This window comes from Chrysochloris asiatica, unplaced genomic scaffold (assembly GCF_000296735.1).
Source record: "Chrysochloris asiatica unplaced genomic scaffold, ChrAsi1.0 scaffold00110, whole genome shotgun sequence".
Classification (NCBI taxonomy): domain Eukaryota; kingdom Metazoa; phylum Chordata; class Mammalia; order Afrosoricida; family Chrysochloridae; genus Chrysochloris; species Chrysochloris asiatica.
Genome location: NW_006408628.1, coordinates 7745565 through 7764652, shown reverse-complemented (window position 1 = coordinate 7764652; position 19088 = coordinate 7745565). Strand labels below are relative to the sequence as shown.

The window sequence follows — 19088 nt, the reverse complement described above, 5'->3', positions numbered from 1 at the left end:
CTCCTTAAATGAAGGGACCCAGAGAAAGGCAGAGGGGCTCACACAGAACCCTGGCTTTGAGCAATGGTTGTGTCTGACTTGTCTTCATACCCAAGAGTAGACCCCCACCAAAGTCGGGCTCTCCTCTGGTTTTCCCCCCCGCTCCTCTGAAGACCTACCCCCATGATGGTTTCGCCTTCCTCACCACCCAGATCTCCAGAGGAACAGGGAGTGGTTTTGGCGGTTGGCACAGGGGGAGCTGTTGATGGCATACGGCCCTATCATCTGACAGCTGCCTGACCCAGGACTGAAGGGGGGGAGAAGGCTGGAGGGTGGTGCTGTGGGGAGAAGGAGGAGGCCACTCCTGTAGACAGCCATTCTCTAGGGTGAGTCCACTGTCATTTGGCCCTGGGGCAGCCCTGCACCCCAGCCTGCAGTACAGAGGCGTCCAGAGGCCCACACAGGGCCCTGCAGGAAGAGCGGGGAGCATGGCTCTCAAGTTAGTGGGGAAGGCTCTGTTCAAGGTATGCAGAGGTTCATGCATGGGTTCCTAAGAGCACTGGGCGCATGTGCAGGGGAGGGTGCCCTGTGTTGGGGGTGTGAGGTTTCTGGAGCTGGGGTACTGGGGAAAACTAATTTTTGTGTACAACAACTACTGAGGACAAATAACTGAAGGTCCACAAAGCATATAATATGGACTCAATAAATGTTGGCTTTTCTCATGACTGCTATTTTCACTAAGAGCCAGAAATTAGACTGGGATTCCTGATCCTTTGACATCCCATTATAGGAGATAGTATGATCCCATTTTATAGGTGAGAAAACAAAGGATTGGAGTGGCTAATGACTCCATCCCTTGCTGAGATCGCTGCTTGGATCTAATGTTATCCAGGATTCCTAACCCTTGGCTGGGGAACAGGGTGACTGGGTATGAGCCAAGCCCATTAGCCAGTGGTCTGGGCATGCTTATAAGCCAAGTCCAAGCACCGCTGCTCCTCACATCCCCAGCCTGGACCAGACTGATCCTGCACACAAGAGCTGCGTCAGGAGACAGCCAAGTGAGACAGCATGAAGAACTTTTTGACCACAAGGGTGTGTATGACCTTGGTCCTAGGGAAGAAGTAGCCTGTTAGTGAGAACCAGAGGGGTTTTTGTTTTTGTTTTTTTTTTTAAAAGTAAGTTTTTTTGATCTGGAACATGTATGTTTGTGTGGGAGTGTGTGTCCCCGTTTGGGATGGATAAGGGTGGATGCTGTTTTGTCTGTATTTTGGAGGACAAGATGAGGTTGATCTAGTTAAAGGATCATAAGTGAGGGAGCACATTCCAGAACAGCCTACATACTACAGTGGAGAAAGGACCCATTTAAGGTTCTCAGATTGGTCCAGCGTCCCTGGGTCCCCTGTCTGGCTTTCCTGTAGTCAGTCCACTGTGAATGAGGAGACCCTGTTTGGAGGTCGCTTGTTGCAGCCCTGGGCAGCCTGTTTGTGGAGATGTTTTCCTGTCGCTGGCCCATGGCCCAGACTCACAAGGCAGGAGTGGCTGTTTCCCGCCCGCAGAGTTGGTGTGTAGTGGAGTTTGCGGATAGTGTGCAGTGTCGCACTTTGTTTTGGAAAAATCCAGGCTGGTGGGCAGGAAGGAGAGGGGAAGAGGTGTGGCTGGAGGAACTGAGTATAGGGGTGTGGGGGGCTGGTGGAGAGGTTTGGCCACAGCCCCCAGCGGAGATGTTAGAATGGGGATGGGCCCCTGACGTAGATTGTTGCCCAGCCTCAGGCTGCCTGGCATGGCCCCTAAGTATTCGCTTACAGACCCTCCTCTCAACTGTTTCCCCTGGGGACTGGGGCTCAGGAAACGACTTTTCTGGTTTTGTTGTTTTGTAGTGCTGGTCGAGTCGCTTCTGACCCATACTGGTCTAGAGCTGTGGTATTTGGTCTGTGGACTTCAGAGGAAGGCAGGACTCTGTCTACACAGCCGCTGCCCCAATCCTACCCCGCCCAAGTCCTTGGGCTCCGGCTTCTTGTTACATGAGGGGAAGAAGGGTGTGAATCACCAAACATGGGGTCATGGACATCAAGCCACTCAGAAAGTGTCTGATGGTGATCAGCTGCTAATGGCTTGTGAAGATCAGGCAGAAATAGTGGCTGACTCTGCAGTAAGGGGGAGAGTTAGAAACCAGGAGGAACTTCTTGATGCTGAGCATGAGACACTGGGTGTTTTCAGAAGGCTGTGAAATCATCTTTCATGGGTGTTGTTTCAGCAAAGGAGATACCGTGTTTTAATGAGGAGGACTAAGAGTTGGATCAGGAGTTCTGTTACTGCTCTCTGTTTGGGGAGGAGCTGTAAGGAAGTTCAAGGTCATGTGGATAAAGGATTTTGAGAGCCCCAAAGAGAAGAGTAGGGACAGATGTAGAGTGGAATCCCCAGGTGGTGCAAATGGCTAACACGTTGGTTGCTAACTAAGAAGTTGGAGGTTCAGGTCCATCCAGAATCTCCTTAGAAGAAAGGTCTGCCTTTCAAAAATCAGCCATCAAAAACCCCATGGAGCACAGTTCTACTCTGACACTCATGGGCACCACGACTTAGAGTCCACTCCACAGAAAGTGTTTTTTTTTTTTTTTTTTTTTTAGTAGGTGGATTGTTGATTTTCCCTCTTAAAAGAACAATCTTTGTAGTACTGTTTGTAAAGCCTCTACTAATTTTCCCTGGAGGTAGAAAGTGATGTGAGCCAAGCCCTCCCAATTTACAGATGGGTAAATGAGTTGGGCTACTAACCTCAAGGTCAGCAGTTCGAAACTACCAGAGGCTCCGTGAGAGAAAGATGAGGCTTTCTGCTCCCGTAAAGATTTACAGCCTCGGAAACACTATACAGGGTCACTATGGGTCAGAACTTACTCGACAGCACTCAACAACAACAACAAATGAGATATAGCGGTTATTTCTCACATGAAGTCTGTTGATGGGAATTTTCCTCAGTAGAATATCAGCTCTCTGAGGTCAGGGACTTCACCTCCTCTGTTCCTTGGTGCTTGGAACAGTGCTTGGTATGCAGGAGGCGTTTCTTAACGAACAGCTCAGTGAGGGAACCAGTGTGGTGGGTGATTGGTGGCCCAGAGATGCCTGGGTGTCTCCACTCACTCCCTCCACTCTTGAAAAGACATCTGTAATGCTGTTGGCTTTGCCAAGCGCCTGCCGCACCTCAGGTGTAAGGTCACTGGTATGTTTGTGAGCATTGGGTTGTGTGTGGTTTGTTTGTGCTCACGCCCATTCACTGTCCCAGTGGGCTGTACAGGGGGCCCGTATGCACCAACACTCGGACATGTTCCCTCCCGCCTGTCTGTCCTCTGCCAGCATGTATCACATGCCCGCAAACTTTGCAGAAAACAGGAAGCCCTGTGAGTTTGAGGGTAGCCCAGTGATTCATCAGGAGATGACAGTCCAGCTGTTGGTCCCCCTCCTCTGCAGCAGGGTCATTGTCCAGGGCAGCTTCCTCCCCCACCTTTCAAGCCCCAGCCAGCCTGGCGATGCAGAGGGAGCATGGACTTTGCCTTATCACCTTCGAAGTGGCATGGCCAGACTCTGTTGGGGCCAAGTTTTTATTTATCCTCCTGGCTTTTTGGGGTGGGGAGGCTAAGGAATGTGGTGTGTTGTAATGTTTGGAAGAGGTGGGGTGGTGGTGGTGGAGAAACAGGAGCCAGGTCTTTTGGCAGTTCATCCTCTTGCCCTGCATCTTTGGTGGCTCCCAGCCCTCGTTGGCTCCCCAGCTCCCTTGCCAAGTCCATCTCAATATGTCGTATGGTCTCCCTCCAATTCACTGCAGTGGGACCCATTCTTCTGGCCATGCTGCCAGTCTTGGCTTCACTTGTGGCTTCCAGTTGTTGGAAGCAGCTGTGGTGGCCTCCTCTGGAAGTGGATCAGCAACAGATGAAACCCCAGGGGCTATTAATAGCAGGGTGGCCCTAGGGCTTGAGCACAGCCTCGGGCTGGGGCGGTTCAGTGACTCCTCATCAGGGTCCAGGGAAATAGAGATGGATGAAGTGTTGGGTCTCTGTGGGCCTCTGGGTAGGGAGTTTTGGAACAGCTTGGTTTAGGGCTTGAAAACCAAACCCAGCCTCTCCTTGCCTTCCCCCACCCCTGGCCTGACTCATGCAAACCCAAGTTCTCCAGGCCACAGGAGCTGTGGACAAGGAGAAACTTTCCACCCAGACAGCCACTCTTGGTTGTTTCCTCTCCTCCCTGCTACTGCTGATGGGGGTCTGCGCCAGGAGGTTCTGGATTGAGAGTCCACAGCTTGCTGGGGCTGCGCTAACCCTGGGTGCAGCTGGGAGCCTGACCTCAGAGCCCACCTCCCCCACCTCGTAGGCACAGCAGGTCTAGGGCTGAAAGGAGTTCCTCTCTCCCCGGCATCCTGGCCATCAAGTGCCACATCTGACTGTGGGTCCTGCTTGATCAGCTTCCCAGGGAATTGGGGTGAGTCACTCCATGCCTCAGTTTTCCACCAAAAGATGACTGTGACTTGGCGCTCTGGGATTGGATTTTGGAGGCACAGGACGTCTGGAAGTGCTAATGGATGGGCTCAGAGGCCTGAGGCTGAGCCTGGGACTCTAGAAGTTGGGAGTCTTGATTCAACTTTGGCTGAGCTGGTTAAATGACTGCCTAGCTGCTGAGTGATGCAGGTGAATGTTTGGTTGGGTCTCTAAGTAGCTACTCTTTTATTAGCATTTGATGAACGGCAGCAGCAATAATGATGTTGTTGTTGTTAAGTACTGTGGAGTTGGTTCCGACTCATAGCGACCCTGTACAGCGTTTCCGAGGCTGTAAATCTTTACGGGAGCAGAAAGCCTCATCTTTGTCCCGCAGAACAGCCAGTAGTTTCAAATTGCTGACCTTGAGGTTAGCAGCCCGATTCGTAACCACTACACGATATCTGCTCTTAAATGCTGACTGTATGTCAGGCAAGGTCCCTGGGTGATGCAAACAGTTCACAAGTTTGTCTACTAATCAGAGGCACTTGGAAGAAAGGCCTGGCATTCTACTTCCAAAAAATTCTGCCATTGAAAACACTGTGGAGGATAGATTTCCTCTGACATGCATGGGGTTCACCAGGAGTTAGAGTAGACTTGAAGGTGACTGGGTTTTTTCTATGTCAGGTATTATGTGAAGGGTCTTGCCTGTGTACTTCCTTTAAATCCTCACAAAAATGCTATAAGGGTGCCCCCATCGTATGCCTGACGTTACAGAGGCTCAGAGAGGTTCTGTCACTCAAGAGGCAGCCCAGACTGTAGTCTGTGAACACCCGTCCCGGATTTCTTCACTGTTCACCTGAAGCCCTGCACGTTGTGGCCTTGAGGGGCCAAGGACTCCAACTGGGTCACTTTGCCTAGTTTTGTACACGTTGTCACTCCAGGAAATGAGAGCGGGTAACAGATGATGGGTCTTGGGTTCTTGGGAGTCACTGTCTCAGTCCGTATCTTGCACGATCTTTTCAAAGCCTTTGATGGAACAATCTGGTGGTGAATCTTTAATGAGGAGGCATGAGTGCGGGGTGATGGTGATCCAGGAAGGTTCAGAGCTGAACAGAAATGGACCATTCTCTCATCTTTTCTCTTTCTGTGGTCAAAGTGTCTGGTTTCTACCTGAGCTGCTATTATGAATGTGTCGCAGTCACTGAGCTGTTTACAGATGGCCCAGCTCAGATGGGCTTCATTATAGGCACTTGGGATTTCTTCCTTACCCAGGGGCTTACCCGCACACAAGCAAATTCATGCAGCACTGGCGTTGACTTTGGCTTTGGGTTGCGGTGTTGCTGGGGTCTAGGATACCTGGGACGGGATACTGGCAGAGATAGAAAAGAACCTGAGTTTGGTCACACCCTATATGCCCCATGAATAGCTCTTGGCTGTTCGAGTCCTGCCACTTGCCTGCCCCTCCCATAACACTGCCTCTCTTCTCTCTTTTCCCAGGGCTCCACCAGAATCACCCCGAGTATCCTGTCTCATCCGTTGCCCATCAGGTATGCCAGGAAGGGGTACAGACAATGGCTTAACATAAACCCTGGTAGGGTGTGGGTGACCACGAGAACCACAGTAGAGGGGACAGCTAGAGGCCATTGGGACATGGCCAGGCTCTCAGATCTCACTCGAAGCTTTGAGCTGGATTGAGGAGTCTTTGTTTCCCTGCGTGATCTCATTTAGTCCTGACAACAACCCCCCAATGCCAGTCTTTATCCCCATGTGGTACATGAGGAAGCTGAGTTTCAGAGAGGTGAGGTGACTTGGTAAAGACCACAGAACCGCTAAGAGGCAGCAGGAGGATTTGAATTCAGGAGTGGCTGGCATCAACACCTGTGCTAGATTCCATTCTCCTCAGTAGATGGGTTTCTGATGTTGGAGGGTCCTTTGTACAAAAAATGCACACGTGTATCTGAGTTGAAGGAGAAGGGACCCCTGGCTGATGCAGTCTGTCCCCCTCCACCCTGACCAGTTTCTCTGGCGTGGGTCCCCTCACTTTCTACTCTTTCAGTAACCACCTAACTCCTGAGATGAATGAGAATGTCAGTCCCATCTGGCTAGGGGAGGTGGAACCCAACTGGAAAGGGGCTCATGTGTCGTTGACCTAGGACTCCTGGCCAGCTTTCAGCAAACCAAGAGGCAGCACTTTAGAAGAACCCTACCTTCACTTACTCTTTTGTTGAGTCGGTTCCAACTCATGGCAACCCTGTATAGGGTGTCTGAGGAGCAGCTGGTGAGTTTGAATCACCGACCTTGTGGTTCAAATTGTCCAGTGCTTAACCTACAGCACCACACCAGGACCCCATTGACTTGGATGGGCACAATGTGTGATGCAGAGACTGTCCAGGTGGTGGCGCTGTTCTGCCATCTCATGCTCCCTAAGAACCCATTGAAGTGTGCAGAGTTCTGCCCTGTCTGATTCAGCCTCTCACTATGCTTTATGTTGACTCCTGGTCATCTCACTGCCCCTCCCATGATGAGGGAGATGCTGGAAAGATGAGATCAGCCAAAGACATTTCTGACACGCCAATGTCTTTTGCATCTCATTGTAAAGAAAACAAAAATCCTCACCACTGGACCAATAAACAACATTCTTATCAATGGAGAAAAGATTGAAGTTGTCAAAGGCTTCATTTTTCCTGGATCAATCATCAACCCTTATGGAAACAACAGTCAAGAAATCAAATGGCATATTGCATTAGGCAAATCCACTGCACAAGACCTTTTAGAAGTGTTGACGAGCAAAGATGTCAGCTTGAGGACTAAGGTGCACCTGACCCAAGCCATGGCATTTTCAATAACCTTATCTGCATGTGAAAGTTGGATAGTGAATAAGGAAGCTTGTAGAAGAATGGATGCATTTGAGTTATGGTGTTGGAGATGAATATTGAAAGTACCATGGACTGCCAAAGGAACAAACAAATCTGTGTTCAAAGAAGTATAGCCAGAGTGCTCCTTGGAGGCCAGGATGGCCAAACTTCATCTTTCATACTTTGGACATATTGTCAGGAGGGACCAGTCAGTGGAGAGGGATATCCATTTGGTAAGGTGGAGGGTCAGAGAAAAAGAGGAAGACCCACAGTGAGATGGATTGGCCAAGTGGCAGCATCAGTGGACTCAAGCATGGCAACACTAGTGAGGTTGGTCCAGGGCCGGGCAGTGTTTCGTTTTGTTGTACATAGGGTTGCTATGAGTTGGTACCAACTCAATGGCACTTAAGAACAACAACAAGTGCCTTTTTTGGAGTTGGGACAAAAAGGAGCTTCAAGGGTTGGGAGGTAGATGCTGTGAATTAGCTGAGGCTCTCTGTCCTCATAGTCATGCCCTTGGGTTAGGAGTGTGTGTGCGTCTGTGCTGCTGCTTGTCCCAGACTGCTTCCCACTTACTGTCTGTGGGCAGGCAATAGTCTGAGTAGGAATCCCAAACTCATGGTTTCATTGAGACACTTCCCAGAGAGACAAGAAACAGTTTTGGCTCAGAGGTCTAACTCAAACTGGTCTGCTTACCTCAGACCATTAACCAGCCCCCTACCCCCCCCACCCGTGCCACTTCATCTCCCATCAACACCCCTATGAAGTGGCATCACGTCATCCTTGAGTCTTCCATCTCCAAGCCCCATCGCAACAGTTGGGCACAGACATAACCCTTTTGGAGGTCTGGATTCTGCTGTGCCTCCTTCGTCCTGGGGTTCTCCTCCCTCACGCCAGAGTGTACTGCCACTTTTAAATACCCTGGTCTCTGGCGAAAGGAGCCCAGGTGGTGCTGTAGGATAAGCACTGAACTGCTAATGCAGAAGTCAACCAGCAGCTCAAAGCCTCCAGCCTTTCTGCTGGAGAAAGATGTGACTTTCTTTTACCATGAAGGTTTACATCCTTGGAAACCCTAGATGCGGTTGTTGTGAGTCCGAATCAAGTTGATGACAGTGAGTTGGGGCCTTGGTGGCAATATTCCTCCTGCTGCTCCTTGAGGCTCAGTGTTGCCCAATGGTAGGCAAGATTATCAAAATGAAATGCCAGTGTTGCCCACCTTGGGTAGAAGGTGGAGGTGAGATGCTAGGAGGCTGGCGATGGGCTAGAAGCATGGGGGCTGGGAGGTGCCTCTAGAACTCCAGAACCCACTTTCCCTTCTCGTAGACTTTTTAGTCAGTGCCCTGTCCCCTTCTCCTGGGAGGAAGAGAAGCTGAAGGAACGTGTAATGATGTGATGTCCCAGCACGCTGGACAGCTGCCCAGCCCAGGGTTCCCACCTCTTTGAGGAGCACAGATGGTGCCAAAATCTCTGGAGCCACCTGCCCAGCACCTTCTTGTTTCCTGTTGTTGTTGTTAAATGCCGTCGAGTTGGTTTTGGTCCACAACGACCCTCTAGAGTGTTTCCAAGGAGCGACTGGTGAACTTGAACCACCAACCTTGCAGTTCACACTGACTTTGCAGTCTAGTGCATTAACCCACAAAGCCACACCAGGACTCCTGTTTCCTGGGCCCTTAGAAATCAGGGATACCACAGCCAAGAAGCAGCCCTGGCAGACAGTGGGAGCTGCCAGAGGTGGGGAGAGAGCCAAGGAACAGAGGGCAGGAGGGCTGGAATGTTCTCTGAGATCTGCCATACCTGAAGCCCAAGTGTTCCTGTCACCTGAGCTACCCCTTCCCTCAGAGGCCTCCCCACCTGCCCACTCCACAGCTCCAGAGCTGGGGAGACCAGGTGAGGCACAGCTCTAGAATGCTGGAGAGCACCCAGCTTGGGCTCTCCCTCTTCCGGAGCAGTCAGATTCCTCTGGGAGACTTCTGCTTGACTAGGAGGCCATGGTGTGTCGGGAAGCAGAGCCAGACTCCTGGCTTCCTGGTCAGTTCTGGCTCTGACCTCTGGCACCCCATGTTGAAGGCTATGTCCAAAAGATTGATGGGAATCTAGAATCACCGTGACTTCTATTTGATTCTGAAATGGTCTAAAGTCCCTGCCAGCCCATCTGTTCTGCTCTCTCTGTGCTCCCAGGCAGGCCTGATGGCAGTACTGACCTTGCCAGGGGAAACCTTCAGCTTTGGCTGTGGGTCAGTGGGGAATCTCGTACCCTGGGCTGCATGTGGGCATCATGAATGGTGTGTTGGAATATAAATATCTATGGCTTGTCCTGAAGGCTGGATTCTGATCTGTCATTCTCTCCCACCCCTTACTATATCCTCAGAAGCATGAGTGTGAGCCGGACCATGGAGGACAGCTGTGAGCTGGACCTGGTGTATGTCACAGAAAGGATCATTGCTGTCTCCTTCTCCAGCACAGCCAATGAGGAGAACTTCCGGAGCAACCTCCGTGAGGTGGCCCAGATGCTCAAGTCCAAACATGGCGGCAACTACCTGGTGAGGGTGGGGCTTCTAGCCCGTTGTCCCTTGTTCCTCTGTCCTTTCATCTGCTTGCCCCCTCTTCACTGCTGGTGTCTCTGCCCACTTGCTCTTGTACTTGTGTTTCCTGGGGCCGCTGTAACAAAAGTACCCGCGTTGAGTGGCTTATAAAGCAGACGTGTGTTGTCTCACAGTTCTGGAGGCCAGGAGTCTGAAATCAGGGTGTCTGTCTCGCTGTCTGTCTCTTCTCCGTCTCACTGTCTTTTTTTATAAGAGCATACATTTAGATTTGGAGTCCTGGTGTGGCGCTGTGGGTTAATGTTCTGGGCTGCAAGGTCATTTGAACCACAAAGTTGGCAGTTCAAGCTCACTGGCCGGTGCTCAGAAACCCTGTATAGGGTTGCTATGGGTTGGAACCAACTCAATGGCACTTAACAACAGCAACAACAACAGTTTCTATTAGGCGTCCTGGTATGACGTTGTGGGTTAATGCACTGAACTGCAAAGTCACCTTGTACCACAAGGTTGGTGTTTAAACTCACCAGCCACTCCTAGGAAGCCCTATACAGGGTTTGCTGTGAGTCGTAACCGACTCAATGACATTTAACAACTTTCATATTGGATTAGTACTCACTGGACTCCCATATGAACTTCTGTAACTGATAGATAACATTTTCAAAGACTATTTTCAAACAAGGGGGGCAGGACTACAGCTTATCTTTTTTTTGGGGGGGGTGGGTGGACAATTCGATATAAAACCCATCCGTTCTTCTTGCTTTGTTAACCTGCCCTTCACATAGGGCAGCTCTTGTGACTCGACACTTCACTCACTCTCCAACCCAACTCTATTACAAGGAGTCTATCTGCAGCTGAAATGTAGCATCTGGAACCCAAGTCGTGTGCATGTGTGTGTTGTTAGATACAGCTGAGTTGGTTGTGATTCATAGTGATCTTATGCACAATGAACAATACACTGCGTGGCCTTGCGCCATCTTCATAATTGTTACAATGTTTGAGCCTACTTTTGTTTCACTCTGTCAATTCATCTTACTTGTTGTTAAGTGCAGTAGAGTCAGTTCCAACCCATAGTGACTCTGTATAGGGTTTCTGAGGGGCGGTTGGTGAGCTTGAACCACTGACCTTGCGTTTCAAACCACATTAACCCACAGCGCCACTCTGTCAGTTCATCTTACTGGGGTCTTTCTTTTATTTCTCTACCCCTCTACTTTAAACAAGCATAATATCCTTCTCCAGGGACGTTATGACAACATTTGCAAAGTAGGGTGGACTAAGTCTCATCATCCTCACATCTGAGGAGCATTCTGGAGAAGAGACTATTACAAGCTCATCTCACTGAGTACACACCATAGCCAGGCCCTGTTTGAAGAGCTTCCTGTGTATTTTACCTTTACAGTGCCCTAGAAAGCAGTTACTTGCGAGAGCACAGAGAGATAGGGCAATCTGCCTGAAGTCACCAGGTCAGGAAGTGGCAGAACTGGCATAGAGTTGATGCCTCTGAGAAGTCTCATGGCAGTAGTTGGGTCACCTCTGGGCTGGTGGTGGTTCCCTCTGCTGTTGGAAAGGCTGACCTGAAGGGTAGGGCCTATCCTGGGCTTCAGAGGAGGACTTGGGTGGTAATGGGGATTGGACGTAGGAATAGATCTGTGCAAGCTTGGGGTGTGTGCCTCAGGGCATCTGAGCAGAGAGGGTTGTAGCACACTGTATTTAGTTTCCTGTGACTGCTATAGCAAATTACCACCGATGTAGTGACTTCAAATAAGAGACGTTCAGTCTTGCAGGCTTACAGAATGTTGCCCTTGGGGTGTTTAAATGATGATATATTCCTGAGTGTTTTTGTGTACATTAAAACAACAACAACAAGAAAAAACAAAACAGAGGGAATAGAAGCAAATACTTTTGAATGGCGATGCATGGAAGAGATTGTAATCATTGCAATGATACAACATACAATAGGATGAGTGCAATACTGATGTTCCCCCATATAAACTATCACTCAATGCACAATAAAAGCTTAAAAAAAAAGAGAGAGAGAAAGAGGCAGCTTCAGTACTTCAATCTCTCCGAGTTCTGCAGGGTAAACGTCTGAGACCCAGGTGTCGGCAGTGCCATACTCCTTTGAAGAAGATCCTTCCTATTCTACGTGTCCTTCTCTTCTTGTAAGAACACTAGTCACTGGGTGTAGGAACCACTGTAAATCCAGCATGAGTTCATCTCAGGAGCCTTTACCAGTTACATCTGTAATGACCCTATTTCTGGAAAAGGTTTCATTCTGAGAATCCAGGGGGACAGGAATTTTTGAGACACTATCTGACTACATTTTGGAGTCCTGGTGTGGTGCTATGGGCTAATGGGTCAGACTACAAAGTCGTTTGAACTACAAGATCGGTGGTTCAAGCTCACCAGCTGCTCCTTGGAAATCCTATACAGGGTCGCTATGGGTCGGAATCGACTTGACGGCACTTAACAACAACAACATCTTACTACAAGGAGCTCTGGTAGCATAGTGGTTACAAATTGGACTGCTAATCTCACAGTCAGAAGTTCGAAACTACCAGCAGTTCTGCGGGAGAAAGATAAGGCTTTCTGTTACCATAAAGATTTACAACCTTGGAAACCCTATACAGGGTCACTGTGAGTCAGAACTGACTCCATAGCACATAACTGCCACCATTTTACTGCATTGTACCTACTTGCCAGTTGTGTTGGGGCATTGGTGTGGCACTGTGGGATAAAGTACTGAACTGCAAATTTGAACCATAGGTTGGCGGTTCAAATTCACCAGTCACTCCTTGGAAACCCTACACAGGGTCCCTATGAGTCAGAACAGACTCGAAGGCACTTAACAACAACAACAACAAACTTCAAACATTAGAAAGTCCTAGGTTCAAATTTGGGTTTACATTTGTTCTTACTAACCAGATAATCTGGGACTCTTAACCTTACTAAGATTATACTCCATCTGTAAAATGCACCGAATCACACTAATTCACATGGTTGCGGTGAGAATTAAGCCGGCTGTTAGATGTAAAATCCTTGGCACTGGGCTGGCAGGTGGTGAGCACCCATTGAACAATGGCACTGTCAGTGTAATAAAGGGTGTTCCTTTTGGGGGTGCATGAGTGGACTAGAGGTATCTAGATTGCTTTCTGCTTTCATGAGTCCATTATCCTGTGGATCTCTTTGCTAGGCCATCGTTCACACGCCCCCATCCTACCTACCCTAGATGCTGCTGTGCTCATGTTTCAGTTTTGTATCCTTTCTTGTCTCCTCCCAGTAGACAGGTCTTTGAGTTTTCTAGGAAGTGAGGCAAGTTTCACCAGGCAACTGTGAGTAGAATTGGGTGGAGGTGAGGAGTTCTGGAGACTTCTTTTGAAAGTAGATACTGGGACATTTCTATAGGGTGAGGATGGGAGATTTCCTGAGAGTGTGATTAGGTATTGTATGGCATCTGATTGGAGTGGGATGTCAAGAGAACCCGTGTAGGATGGCTTGCATTCTCTCAGGGAGGGCGTCTGATCATAGAGAAGTTGTATCTTGTGTGGGGTGAAATGATAAAGGCAACATGTGAGATGGAAATCTGAGCTGGAGAGAATGACTGTCATTTGTCATTAGACCCTGTTCAGTGTGAGGAGATGTACCCCTTGGGGTGCCATGTGGATCCTGAGGAAGGTTCCATCTTATTTTCATCTTCACTTCAGGACATCAGTCACTGAGGGAAAGGTTGACTATATATTTCTCTCTCTACCTTTGTTTTTCCTAGTTGAGTTCTTACAGGGTTAACGTATGTCTTATGGGATGTCATTGTATCTTCATGTATGGATAGAGCTGCTATTGAGTGAGAGAGACAGAGAGATTGGGAGAGAGAGAATGGAGATGGGTCAGCAGTCCGGGTGGTTCAGGTTCCTCACTATGACAAGACCACCATGCTCTGCCTGTCAGTGAGAGGACCCTCAGAGAAAGTTGGAGATGACATCATGGTCACCCAGGGTGTTCCTTGTCATGGTTCTTTCTCTCTCTTCCTTAGCCCTCCCCATCCAAGATCTCTTCCTTTTCCTCCTTCTAGCTTTTTAATCTCTCGGAGCGGCGGCCTGACATCACAAAACTTCACACCAAGGTGAGCTGATGGACGTGTTGGGTGGAGGTGAAGGGAACAACGGTGATTTCCACTGGTGGCAGGGGCATGTTAGAATCTTGGGAGAAGCATGGTGATGGTTTGAAAGGCCTGTTCAAAGTCTAAAAGCCATTGTACATTTGGGAAATGGAAAATAATATATTTATTATTTTCATTATACAAATTTTAGAAAGTCAAACTTTCACATAGAAATTTCCCATCAGGCATGGCCCCCTGGGACCACACACAATCTCTGGGGTGAAGCTGGGTTTGGGAGATTGCTGATTTTACTGAAAAAACGTCCTGGCTTGAAAAAGACTGGGAATGGCTGCTCTAGATGTTTCTACTCCAAGTTCTGGGGAGCACGGTGGCTCTATAAGATAAGCACTTGACTGCAAATCACAAGGTCAGCAGTTCAAACCCACTGGAGGCTTTGAGGGAAAAAGATGAGACTTTTTGCTCCTGCAAAGAATTATAACTTTGGAAACCCCATACAAGGTCGTTATGAGTTGGAAACCACTAGATGGCATAGGGCAGCAACTGCCAGTTCCAGGATTGCTTGTGGTACTGTAGGATAAGTACTGGACTGCAAACTGCAAGGTCAGCAGTTCAAACCCACCAGCCTCTCTGAGGGAGAAAGATGAGGCTTTCTGCTCCCATAAAGATTTACAGCCTTAGAAACCCTATATATGGTTGCTATGAGTTGGAACTGATTTCCCCTTGAGCATCCATTCCTTGGCTGGCCTGACACACTCTCCCTGTCTGTGGGATTAAGGACTGTCAGTGTGTCCAGAGCCTGGACAAGACCACAGCCATCCGAGGGTCTTTGGCGCTTCCTGCTTTCACCCCAAGCCTGGCCTGAGTGTTGTCTGTGGACAGAGAGCGTGAAGGGAAGGCTGCCCCTCCCCCACTTTTTTTCTTAAACTTTTTATTGTGAATTGAGCGAAGGTTTATAGAAAAGATCAACAAATCCTGCACTTTGTTTCATCTCAATGATTGCAATCCCCTCCCTGCAACAACAGTTACCCCACTTCCTCCTCCTGGTTCCTGTTTCCTTTCCACCCCCTTTCCCATCTTTCTCAGCTTTGTCCTTAGGTAAATGTTGCCCTTTTAATCTTGAATGATTGACTATTCCATAGTGAACACATCTTACTAATGTTGTTGTCCCTCTTGTATATCAATCTACTGCTTGACTGAAAATTGAGCCATGAGGGTGAGTTCCTTTTCAGATCTAAAGTGTAACCAGAGGTCATACATAGTCTCAGGTGGCTTCAGTCTCTTTCTGACCAGTAAGCCCGGTCTGTTTTCAGAAATAATTTTGAATTTCATTTCATGTTTTCTCCCACTATATCTGGGACCTAATGTGATCCCTTTCCGAACAGTTGCTAGTAGTAGCTGGGCACCATCTAGCTCTTCTGATCTCAGAGTTGTGGAGACTCATGTTCATATGTTTCATTAGTCCGTTGGACTAATTGATCCCAAGCATCTTCAGTTTTCATTTCTTTTTTTTTTTTCCCCAACCGGGGGGCCAATTAACTTGCCCTTAGATGGCTGCTCATGGGCTGTTAAGATCTGGGGTCCCTTTTGAGGTCAGTGTCAGCTGGAAGGGACTTTGAGGTCATTGACTAAGCCTTTGTTTTATGGGGAAGCGGAGGCTCAGACAAGAGTTGTAACTTGCCTGAGGTTCTGCAGTGAGCCAGTGTCCCAGTGTCTCCATTCGGGGCCAGTAACATACAGGAAAGGAACCAGGGCCTGGTTGCTGCTGCCCATTGCCCCCCATCCTGGCAAATGATGTGTGTACCACTGCTGCTGCCCGGGCTGCCTCTCCAGGCCTCCCGTCCACTTCTCACTCATGGCTTGGAACCCAGGTATTGGAATTTGGCTGGCCGGACCTGCACACCCCCGCCTTGGAGAAGATCTGCAGCGTCTGCAAGGCCATGGACACCTGGCTCAACGCAGACCCCCACAATGTCGTTGTGCTACACAACAAGGTCAGAGCGGGGGCTGCAGTGAGTGTGAGTGTGTGTGTGCTCAGCATGTGAGCATGCCTGAAGGGTCCTTGCACGGGTGAGTCTCTGGACTGCATGATTGTGCAAATCCAACTGTTTGGTCACATTTCTGGAGAGGGGTTGATTCTGTATGAGGGTGTACTCCCAGAAGGGGCTGCATCAGTTAGGGAGTCTGGTAAAGTGGTACATAGTTGTCTGTTTCTTGTCTTTGAGGGCCACCCCACCTTCTTGCTTCCTTAGATTCTCCCTTAGCATCACGCCTGTCTCCAGCCCCTACCCCCTTTCCTCCCAGGCTTCTGTGTGCTTCCTGTAGGGCTGCTCTGGGAAATAAAGGTTTTTGTGTTTGGGGTTCTTTCAGGGAAACCGAGGCAGGATAGGTGTGGTCATCGCGGCTTACATGCACTACAGCAACATTTCTGCCAGGTAAGTGGGGACCTGAGCCTCCATCCCCTGGGCCTGGGCAGCAGGATCCCTGCCCCTCCCATGGCCTCTTCTTTCCTGGGGATGCAGAAACAAGATAGAGGGGATGAGAGAGAGTGAAGATGGGATTTGGCAGCTTCCAGAAGAGACAGGAGCCTGATGGTGGGGGCAGAAGAGAGGAGAGTCCCTTTCTCCATCTCTGATGGAGCAGCTTTTTGAGCAAGCATAGTTGTGGCACCCTATCTAGCTAGCTTCTTAGGGCCACTTTTCCTTGTCAGACTGCCTCTGTTTCCCTGAGTGGACAGGAGGGAGTCAGGAAGAAATGTTGGATCAGATCCAGGGCCAGCAGGGTCACCTTGGTGCTACCTTGCCCATCCCCTTGCCTCTGGTCAACGCAGATCTCTTCCCACCTAAGTATTTTGGAGTAAGAATAGGAAGGAAGCAACTCATGATGAACCCTCACCAATGACATTTTTAAGACAGAAATTCATTCCTTGACTTGTTCAGTCATTCAGGAAAAGCTTACTGAACATTCCCTGTGTCTGGCAGTGTTCTAGGTGAGTGAGAAAAGTCAAGTCGCCTTTCCCATGGACATGAACTAAGAGAAAAAAGGCTGTCAGATGGTCTGTGAATAAGGAGAATAGAGAAAGATAGTAGGAAAAGGGCTTATCTGGTAGTCAGACAGAGACGGCTTCTTAAGGAGGTGGTAGTTGAGCAAAGACCTCAATTAATGGGGTGGGGGTGAACCTCAAAGGCAGAGAGAAAGGAAGGACAAAAGCCAGAGAAGGGACTGACTTATCTGGAGCTGAGGGAAGGAAGAGAAGAGCAGTAGGTGGTGAAACTGGAAGGTAGAGGGGACCTGGGGGTGGGCGTGGTGAATGTGGGGCAGAGCTCATGAGACCTTGATGGCTTGATAAAGGCTTTGGTATTTATTCTGAGTGATGGGAATTCATTGGAAACCAAGAAAGGGGAGCTACTGGATCTAAGTGCTCCATGGGATGGGACAGAGATTCTGTGAAGGCCTCAGCAATAGGATAGTAACTTATGAGTCTAAGAAATCCAACCCAGCTTCATCTGTGCATAATGCTGAACACTTCCTACACACCTACTCTGTGTTTGCTGTTGGTCTCACTTGCTCACCATCGCAGCCTTCGAGCCTCTCCTGTCATGAAGCCTTCATTGCCTTCACTGACAGGAGAGAAAAACTAAGATCATAAAGATTAAGTCACATGCCCAAGACATACAGCTAATCAAAGGTGGACCTGAGGTGGGATCTCAGGCTGTCTGACTCCAAAGCCCACCTGATGGAGACATGCAGCAGCGCTTTTTCTGAAAGCTTCTCAGAGGCTGTCCTCGCATTAGGCACTAGAGGGTGCTCTGTAGGCCTGGAGGAGTAGGGGTGGGTGGGAGACAAAGGGCTCTTGCACATGCATGGGAGTCTTCTCTTCTGACCACTTGTCTCTCCTTGCAGCGCGGACCAGGCTCTGGACCGGTTTGCAATGAAGCGGTTCTACGAGGATAAGATTGTTCCTATTGGTCAACCATCTCAGAGAAGGTGGGTCTTTGGGGCTCGCTGCTCAGTGCACATGTGCGAGTACTTGCTGTATATGAAGACTAGGTTGTGGACCCTCAGGGGAGGGAACAGTGTGTCCCATTGGGGTATACCAAGCATGGATGCTGAGATACCAGCCTGTGGGTATCTGGGTGAGTCCGTGGGCCAGCTGGTGTGCTCAGGAGGTTGGTATGGCACTTATCTTCTGAGGTCCGTGCCAGCAGGATTATCTGGGGGTGGGGGATAGGGGGGAACATTGGTGGCTTGTATAAGAAGACACATACTGTCCTTGACCCTGGCAGCAGGGTTGCTCTGTGCTTGGATAAGCCTTTAGCAGACTGACATCATGGCCACCTGCTCTCAGGAGGTCACAGAGCCCGTGATAAGGTTTACCTAATGTTGTGAGAGTTTTATCAAAGCCGCTCAACCACATGGTTTCACTGGAGTCTCACAATAGCCCAGGCAGGACGTGGGGTGGGGCAGTGATGGGTTGATGGATATATTCTTTCATTTGTTTGACAAATTTTAGCTTCCTACTAGGTTCCAGGGTACTCCTTGTGTGGCTCTGTAGGATCATTACTGGACTGCGAACCACACGGTTAGCAGTTCAAACCCACCAACTGCTCCTTGGAAACCCTGTACAAAGTCGCTATGAGTTGGAACTGACTTAACGGTGCATAGAAAACAACAACTGTGTTCTAAGAGCCCTGGTGTGGTGCAGTCGGATGAGCTGATGGATATACCCTTTCATTCGTTTGACAAATTTGAGCTTCCTACTATGTTCCAATGGAGTCCTGGTGTGGTGCTGTGGGTTAATATTCCAGACTGTAAGGCCATTTGAACCGCAAGGTCAGTGGTTCAAGCTCACCAGCTGCTCCTCGAAAACTCTACACAGGGTCGCTATGATTTGGAACCAACTCTACAGCATTTAACAACAGCAAACAACAGTTATGTTCCAGGGGATGTTGTAGGATCAGCACTGAACTGTGAACCACATGGTCAGCAGTTCAAATCCACCAGCCACTATGCAGGGTCTCTAAGAGTCAGAACCGACTCAATGGCACTTAACAACAACTGTGTTCCAATCACAAAAGGGATCTGGGTGAATAGGACAAAGTCCTTGCCCTCATTGAGCTATATGCTGTTGAAAGATGTTGTT

At 49.2% G+C, this 19088-nt stretch overlaps 1 protein-coding gene across 1 annotated transcript in view; it reads left to right on the top strand.

Annotated features, from left to right (window-relative positions):
* Positions 1-5942: 5942 nt before the first annotated feature.
* Positions 5943-19088, top strand: part of TNS1 (tensin 1) — a 111180-nt gene continuing 98034 nt past the window's right edge. Inside the window, exons 1-6 of the mRNA XM_006867799.1 lie at positions 5943-5986; positions 9663-9834; positions 13901-13951; positions 15817-15939; positions 16316-16380; positions 17849-17932. Coding sequence (XP_006867861.1) covers positions 9667-9834; positions 13901-13951; positions 15817-15939; positions 16316-16380; positions 17849-17932 — 491 coding nt within the window. The 5' untranslated portion in view covers positions 5943-5986; positions 9663-9666. The remainder of the gene's footprint in view (positions 5987-9662; positions 9835-13900; positions 13952-15816; positions 15940-16315; positions 16381-17848; positions 17933-19088) is intronic.